General features: G+C 53.2%; 1 protein-coding gene across 5 annotated transcripts in view; it reads left to right on the forward strand.

Moving 5' to 3' along the window:
* Positions 1 to 4763, forward strand: part of CACNG5 (calcium voltage-gated channel auxiliary subunit gamma 5) — a 40411-nt gene extending 35648 nt beyond the window's left edge. For 4 of the 5 annotated variants that reach the window (XM_059379445.1, XM_059379444.1, XM_059379446.1 and 1 more), the window contains 2 exons: positions 1478 to 1623; positions 1932 to 4761. In XM_059379445.1, coding sequence (XP_059235428.1) covers positions 1478 to 1623; positions 1932 to 2189 — 404 coding nt within the window. In that variant the 3' untranslated portion in view covers positions 2190 to 4761. Of the gene's footprint in view, positions 1 to 1477; positions 1624 to 1931 lie in introns of all 5 variants that reach the window. The other variant, XM_059379447.1, reaches the window with a different exon arrangement.
* The last annotated feature ends 3866 nt before the right edge of the window (positions 4764 to 8629 follow it).

Here is an 8629-nt window from a genome sequence, read left to right on the forward strand (position 1 = left end):
TGGGTAGACGGATGGATGGTGGGTGGGTGGATGGTGGATGGATGGTTGGGTGGGTGGATGGATGGATGGTGGGTGGGTGGATGGATAGAGGAAAGAAAGAAGAAAGGGAGGGAGGGAGGGAGAGAAGGGAGTAAAAGAGCTCTTGTCACCAGGTTTTCTGATGGCCACCTGACTTCCAAGCCATTTTAGGTTCCTTTTCTCAACATTTTCTTATCAGTGTAACCTCCTCCTTCCCTCCTTCCTTCCTCCTTTCCCCTCCCTTCTCGTCCCTTCCCTTTCCTTCCTCCTTTCTTCCCTTAACTCCTTTCTCCATCCTTTCTTCCCTCCATCCTGTCCATCCTGTCCATCTGTTTTTCAACCGACCCACCCCTCTTCCCCCCATTCTTCCATCTATTAATCCGCTCACCCCCCCCCTTTCTACCCATCAGTCCAACAAATATTTCTTGGGCACCTGCCGCGTCCTCAGCCTGTCTTCTGCATGGTGATATTTCCACCTAGTCCAAGAGGTACAGACTCAGGGGTTAAACTTTTCCTTTATCTTTCTGTGAGCTTCAGAAGAGTCAAGGCCCTATAGTAGCTTTGAGGCCCTGAGATCTTTCCAGCAGGGGGCAACAGGAGCAGAAATCTCTGAATGAATGGGGCCACACGAAGTTGTTTTAGTAACAACAGAGAAGGTTCCCTTGGGCCAACAGTGATTCCAGCCTCCTTTCCTTTAATGTTCCTCCTTCAGGATGCCCTAGTTTAATCATGTGAGTGGAATTACGCCTGAGCAGCTCAAAACAGAGTAATTAATTATGTCCTGATTCGGTGACAGTAACTAACCGAGGGTCCGGTGCCTGAGGCGGTCCCTTGCACAATGGAGCAGAATTTTGGTCCCTACCGGCCCCTTGATTGATCGCTTGCCAAACCCTGGACAAACTCACTTTATCCCTCCTGCCTCGGGATCTCATTGTGTCACTGACATCGTTGGCGGGCTGTGAAGATCATGGGCCACTGAGTCTCCGCAAGGATATTAGGGAGTTAGGGATCGGAGGCCCTGGCTGCCTTGGTCAGGGGAGCCTGTCTTATTCCTCAGTTTAGCAAAAGCCACTTGCTGGCTCAGTGGATGCACCCTTAGTTCCCCTTAGCGTCAGCCGGAAGCTTTGAGGATGGCAGTGTCAGGGCCCCCGCCCAGGACAAGTGACCCAGAAGGTCTGGCACGGGGCTCAGGCAGGTATATCAGACAGGTGATTCCCATGGGCAGGTGAGGTGACAGCCGTGGACTTCTGTGTCTCAGAAGGTGGCTGGACAGGGGGCTTTTTCACCGCAGCTCTCTGCTTTCAGGGGGTAATGGTCCAAACGAGGTCTTTAGGAGGACAGTACCTGCTCTCCTTCAAGCCCCAAACGAGAGCATTATTGCCTGAACCCAAGGGGAGGTGGGTGCCCCATCCGCAAACCCCAGGGGCCTGCTCACCAAGCACCCCTTGCCTTGCCACAGGCCTCTCTCTGGTGGTGGGCCTGGTGCTCTACATCTCCAGCATCAACGACGAGATGCTCAACAGGACCAAGGACGCAGAGACCTACTTCAACTACAAGTACGGCTGGTCGTTTGCCTTCGCGGCCATCTCTTTCCTTCTGACTGAGGTAAACCTCCTCACGGGTGGGGTGGGGGCAGGGCACTGCCCCGGGGGAGCAGGGTCTGGACAAGCACCCCGGCCCCGCCCACTCTGCTGCCCTTTATCCTCCCCACAAGGTGTCCCTCTCCCACCTTCCGGGGGTCGGGGTGGGGTCTCCTCCTCGGCACCCCTGCTCTGCCCCCCCCCCCCCCCTTCCCCCTTTCCCCCCCGCCCCTGGGGGCCCCCCCCCCCCCCCCCACCACGCAGACCCCAGCCCCAGCGGGAGAGCAAGGCCAGGCCCCCGGCAGTGAGCGCTCTGCCCCCTCCTCCCGGCAGAGCGCCGGAGTGATGTCCGTGTACCTGTTCATGAAGCGCTACACCGCCGAGGACATGTACCGGCCGCACCCCGGCTTCTACCGGCCTCGTCTGAGCAACTGCTCCGATTACTCAGGCCAGTTCCTACACCCGGACGCCTGGGTCCGGGGCCGCAGCCCCTCCGACATCTCCAGCGACGCCTCCCTGCAGATGAACAGCAACTACCCAGCCCTGCTCAAGTGCCCCGACTACGACCAGATGTCCTCGTCCCCCTGCTGAGCCTCGCCGCCTCCCTCCCTGGACGGTGGACAGCCAGAGAGCCCTTCCCGTGATCCCCCGATGGTCTGGCAGCCCCAGGCCCTTGGTTGACAGGCCCAGGTTGCCCCCACGCTTTGCTGTTGTCACTCGACCCATGTTGTCTCCACATCTTCCCCCGCAGAGTAGCTCCAACTCCCCCAGGCTGGGTGTCGGGAGTCCGGGGCCAGCGGGCAAGCTGATTGGCCGAGAGCGTGAGCGTAGCCCCGCCCCCTGAGTGCCAATCACTCCTAGGGCTCTCCCCTTTCACGGGAGAGGCGGCCTTTCCAGCTGTGTAATTGTCCCTAAGCGCCCAACCTCATGGCCGCAGGCCAAGTTCCCTACACACACCCAGCGGGACTTGTGTGTCTACCAACTAGCCTGGCCTTCCTGTTCATGATCTGGGCCATCAGGCCAAAAAGGGGACTCTCCTATGGAGGTCCAGCTGGTTCAGAATTGCCAAGCAGCGTTCCTTGTGAAATCCTTTATCTTTTTTGGTTACCCACCCCTGTCCGCCCAGCACCCCTTTCTGTGCTCTCCATCTCCCCCTCCGACCGACAGGCTCTGAATCTTCCCTCCTTTCTTTCTACCAGGACTAAGTTGCCTGGGGTCTTGGTCCCTAAGGGCGTAACAGTGGGTCTGAGGCCACTCTGATGAAGTCACAAAGAGGTGTTAATGGCTGATGATGTCTTAATATGTCTGGCCCCCTATAACATACTTAACAGGGGTCCTTAATGCCTTAACCCAATAAGTGACTCTGACGAGGAGAACGTCAGACTTTGGCAGGTCCCCATTAGTATTATCAGGCACTGTTAGTGTTATGAGGCCCTGGGGATACTGTCCCTGCTCACATGGGCAGTATTTCTGGTCCAAGGCCCTAAACTCTGACCATGTAGATACACATCTATACCACGTAAGTAGAAGGCAGCTTTTAAAGAGGCTGCCTGGGATTTGGAGCTAGATTTGGCGACACCTTATGCATTTTGAGTCAAAAGCCAGCCTTGGAAAGGTCCAGCTGCTCTCCTGTGGGTGCCCGTGAATATATGGGCGTTGTCATTTAATCCTAACACAGGGCGCTATCTGCTTCCCGGACTGGGGACGTATGGAGGCAGCCAGATCCTCCCAGAAGGTGAGGCAGGGTGATGCCCATTTTCCTAGTAGCATATTTGAGCTGGGAGGTACCAAGCACCTTGCATGAAGTCCACAGGGGCCAGGGGCGGAAGGATCAGTGGAAGGCCCAGGGCAGGACGTGACCACGCCCCGGGTCTCCAGGCTCCCTCTCAGTGTGTGCATTTTCAGTTCTGAGGTTGTGAGTAGCAAAATAAGACCGGGCTTTCACATGCTGGAGACCAGAAGTCCGAAATCAGGATAGCAGCAGATCGGCTGTCTTCTGAGATCTCTCCTTGGCTTGCAAATGGTGGCTGTCTTCTCAACATGTCTTCCCATAGTCTTTTCCTTGCTTGTGTGCCCACCCCTGGTGTCCACATTCCCTCTCAGCAGGACACCAGCCAGATTGAATTAGAGCCCGTCCTCAGAGCCTGATTTGAACTTCATCCCTTGTTTAAAGGCCCTGTCTCATTCCCAGGTTCTGGGTCACATTCCCAGGTTCTGGAGGTGAGGGGCTCAACATAGAACTTAGGGGTGTGGGGACAGGCATGCAACCAGCAGGTACAGGCAGGTCACTTTGTGGCTGGACTGTTCCACTTGCTCACAGCACAGTAGGGGGGAAGATTTGAGAAGACAGTTGTGGTCCCTGTTCAGCCACCATCTGAACATGGATCCTTGGGCAACCCCATCTGCTCTGAGGGGCTTGGTCCAAATGATCCCCAAGCCACCCTCTTCCACACACCCGCCCCCAACTCTAGTGATTCAGCCTTGCATAGAAAGCTCCAGATTGCCATCCAATGTGACTTTTCGAGGCTTGCCTCGAAACTGATAGCGACCGTAAACCCAGACAGATACCACGCTCTCCTCTGCAGGAAAAGAATCAGGTAGTGTACGTGCAGACCAGTGGGCAGCATTTTCAAACTGGACGGTTGTTTAGATGTGCCCTTCTCCTGTTTTGGTCAATGTTACTACCCTCCTAAAATGTACTTTTCTGTCCCTTAAGCTCCCTTTCTCTGTCACTGTGCCAGGCTTGTGTGTGCACATGGAAAAAAATAGAACCCACTCCCCAACACAAGCTGAGTGTTGACTGTGACATCATTAGGATGAGCCTTGATTGGCCTGGAGCCTGGGCTGCTAAGTCAAGCACCTTGTGTCTTGCGAAGGTGTAGTTGATGCTTATCTTAGGTCAGGTTCTGGGTCATTGTCCTCCCTCACGAGGGACGGGGCATAGATCAATCATAGCACAATGATTACAGCTTCCTTTCCGTCTCTTTGTTGGTTTCGGAACTGGGGGTCCTATTTGCAGCGTCTCTTCGCAATCAAAGGCTTTAGTCAAATATTAAAGTGTATAAACTCAGAAATTATAATTAGGGTCCTTTCCCAATGCACTTGCTGATTTCCTCAAGCACTTGAAGAAAACACACTGAGATTTTTTTTCTCACCTTCAAAAACTTGGAGAGGGAGGGTAATACACTGAAGTCTGATGATATATTCTGGAATAAAAGCGCTCAGCCAGTGGTCACACGGGAACAATTCCGAAACTGCCAGTTCCCTCCCCTGTGGAACTCCCCAGCCTCCTCCTTGCCCCGGGGGTGAGTCAGGGACACCGTCTGCCCCACCAGATGACCTTCAGAGGAATGGTCTGTTACCAGGGCTGTGGATGGAGTTGATGGTAAGGCACTAGGGACAAATCCATAAATATCATGGGCTTCTCAGTGATGGGGCAGGGGAGCCCCCTCCTTCATGTTTGGCCCCTCTCCTTTCCTGAACAAAAGCCATATATTAGGGTTCTCCAGAGAAATGGAACCAATGGGGTATACATGGGGAGGTTTATTTTAAAGAATTGGTGTCCATGGTGGTGGAGGCTGAGCAAATGCAAAGTGAGATGGAGGAGACCAGCAGCCCACAGACTCAGGGGAGAGTTGCAGTGTGAGTCTGAAGGTGGTCTGCTGGTGTGTTTCCTTCTTGCTCGGGATGGGTCCGTCTTTTTTCTATTTCGGACTTCAGCCAATTGGACAAAGCCCAGCACGTTCTAAAGAATGATCTGCTTTACTCAGAGTCCACTGATTCAAATGTCAATCTCATCCAAAGCCCACCTTCACAGAACCTGCCAGAATAATATCTGGGCCCCATGGCCCAGCCGAGCTGACAAGCGAATTCACCACCACAAGTGGATAAAGGACAGAGGAGAGCAGGAGACATGGCATTCCATCTTAAGAACTGTAGGACAGGTGGGGGGAGTGTGGGGGTGGAGTCAGCCCAGCCAGGCCCCGGGCTCTTTTCCTTGGCAGGTGGCCCCTCCAGCTGAGCCCATCTTCCTGACGAGGGCACGGAGCTGGCTGGCAGTCCCTCCAGTCTTGACCGGTATCCCACACTCCGTGAATACGTGCCTGCATGCGAATACAGCGCAGGAGAGGTTGATTAGCCTCTGGAACACAAATGCTCCAGCTTCGTAGTGGGTGCGGCTAAAAGGATTCCACCGAATGTGCCACACATGCCAGGACCCAGCGGGCACCACAGGTGTGAGCTCGGCTGTGATGGCAAGGTTCAGTGGCTGCTGTGGGCAGACTTGACACTTCCCACAGTTGGGGGAGGGTGGTGAGCCGTAGCTCGACCATAGCCCCTCAGGACCTAGGACAGGCGCAGAACTCTAGTCTCTGGATTCCCACCTACAACAGCGCTGGGATCCTAGACCTCTGTTCTAGGACCTTGGACAGCTCTCACCCTCCCAGGACCTGCCTCGACTTTCTCGTGTGTACTCAAGTTTAATCTTGCTGTCCACTTCTGAGTGAAAGTTTTCTGCCGAGGGAGCGCGTCCTTGGGTATCTGCACACACCGAGCCCTCTGCTCTGCGGGTTCCAGGGAGGCAGTGGGACTGAGTCCCCTGCCGGGCACTGCTCCACCTTCTGTGCATGGTCAGTAGCATAGGAACCTGTTTTTCATTCATATAATGGGGGGGGGGGGCGGTGTGTAAAATCATTTCAGGCTCTGTCTGCAGGCTCTGTCTCCAGCTCAAAAGGCTGTAAGATTTTTTTTAATTTTTTAAGATTTTATTTATTTATTTGACAGAGAGAGAGAGAGGCAGGGAGAGAAGGAACACAAGCAAGGGGAGTGGGAGAGGGAGAAGTAGACTTCCGCTGAGCAGGGAGCCAGAGGTGGAGCTTGATCCCAGGACCCTGGGATTATGATCTGAGTCGAAGGCAGACGCTTAATGACTGAGTCGCCCAGGTGCTCCAAAAGACTGTAACTTTTATAGGCAAAACCCAACCGAGCTCAAATGATGGACACCCCCACCCCAGCCTCTGCCTTCTGCTAGGGACACCTAGATGACACCCCAAAGAATGCAGAATTTGGGGGACCCCAAAAGAACAAGATTGAGTGTCATGGAGTACACCTGGCAGGACCCATAGTAGCAGGAGTAGGGGACGGAGCTTTCGAAGACAGTAGTTGGCTGCTCCCTTCCTTCCTCTTCACTGTAGGGGACAAGAGGCAGGGGACATTTTCAATCCAATGTCTGCTCCCCGTGGACAGCACTATGGGAGGTGAGGCCCTATTGAGCCAACTCCAGGGGTTCAAGAGCAGGTTCAAGGTCAAGGGGCACCACTTTCATGCAAAAGGAAAAGCAAAAAAGACCCTTCCCAGCTGAAAGAGATCCAAAATGTAATTGTGTCTATTAAGAGATGAAAGTTTCCAGGTGGGAGTTGGGTAAGAGGAGGGAACTGACAGTTCCCTGGAAAATATCATCCAAGAAATGGTGCCAGAAGTTCAGCTGTGGCCTTGATTAGCAGACGAGGTGACGGCTGGTTACCCCAGTGGGATGAGGGTTCAGGGATAGGGCATGTAGCTTCTTTTGTTGAGTCCCAAGCCATTCTTCCAAAGGCCAGAAGAAGGATCTCGAAGCTGAACTTTGAGCCTCCAGCTACCCCCTTTGGGCAAGCCAGTGGCACATTTTGGGCCTCAGTTTCTCCACCCACTAGATTGGCAGCCCTCTCAGTCTCTCTTCTCTGGGAAGGAGTGAGCCTGAGTGAGAACTTAGATGGGAATCCTGGTGGTGCCCAGCAGAGCAGATGTGCTGGTTCGGGGCTGAGCCCTGGTTCAGAGTCAACATCTCTATGGCCCCAAGCTGAGCTGATTTTCATGTCACCCCAGCCCTGCTCCCCTCCAGTCCTTCACCGTGCACTTAGCCTAGGGCTAGGGCTTTCTTTCCACTTCTCTTGCTCTCTCCTTACCAGCAAGAAGCAGTTTGGGGAAGCGTATCTGAAAACCCACCTTGCTCACTGAGTTTGGCCTTGAGAGTCTTCCTTTTCAAAGCTGGTGGAGATTGGATTCTGGCTTATGCAGTGCAACAAACAAGACGTTTCAACAAGTAACAATCGGATTCAAACTTCTTTAAACAGTGGAAGTATTTCTTATCTTCACATCAGGGAAGGACTGGAGTGGGTGCGGGTTCAAGGACTGGCTAATTCAGGGTTCAATGATGCCATCAAGAACCCAGGTTCTTTCCATCTCTTGGTTTTGCTGTCCTCAGGGTTGACTTTATCCTCAGGTCGGTATCAAAATGGTGGCAGCTATGCCAAGGGTCATATCAACATGCAACAATATCAGAAGGAAGGGAAGGACTATCTCTTCTTCCGTGGCTTTCTTAGGAAAAAAGACCCCTAAGAACCTACCTCTGGGATCACATGCCCATTCCTGAACCACCACCTGGCAAGGGGAAGGGGTGACCACATGCTCCAGTCATCTGTTGATACATCACAGATTAGCCCCAACCTCAATATCTTAGTTAAAATCACATCGTTATTACATCTGATAATTTGGGGGTTTGAGAGGGCTCAATGAGATGGTCCTCACTCAGGATCTCCCAGGGGTTGGAGTCTGTGTCTATCACCTCCAAGGCTTCTTTGCTTACTTGTCTGGCAATCATACTCACTTGGGACCTCAGCCAAGCCATCGGCTAAACACCTACATACAGTTTCTCCACAACACCATGTCTTCCTTGGAGCAGGAGAGATGGATGTTAAGATTGAGCATCCCAAGACACAGGCAGTCTTGCCTTTTTTGAAGTAGCCTCAGCTGTCACCTTGTGTCACTTCCATCATAATCACCAGACCATGTAAGGGCAAAGAACATAGATCCTACCAGTCTGAGATGGGAGGAGTGTCAAAGACACATTGTGAAGACAGGGTCATGAGCAAGAGATCTGTTGGGGCAGCCAACTTTGGAAAACACAATCTGTGACACCACGACTGTCTCTGACTGTCGTTCTCCCAGTACAGAGATCCTGATTTTGTTCTGAGCTGGGCACTGAGATTCTGTTT

This window comes from Mustela nigripes, chromosome 16, assembly GCF_022355385.1.
Source record: "Mustela nigripes isolate SB6536 chromosome 16, MUSNIG.SB6536, whole genome shotgun sequence".
NCBI classification, from domain to species: domain Eukaryota; kingdom Metazoa; phylum Chordata; class Mammalia; order Carnivora; family Mustelidae; genus Mustela; species Mustela nigripes.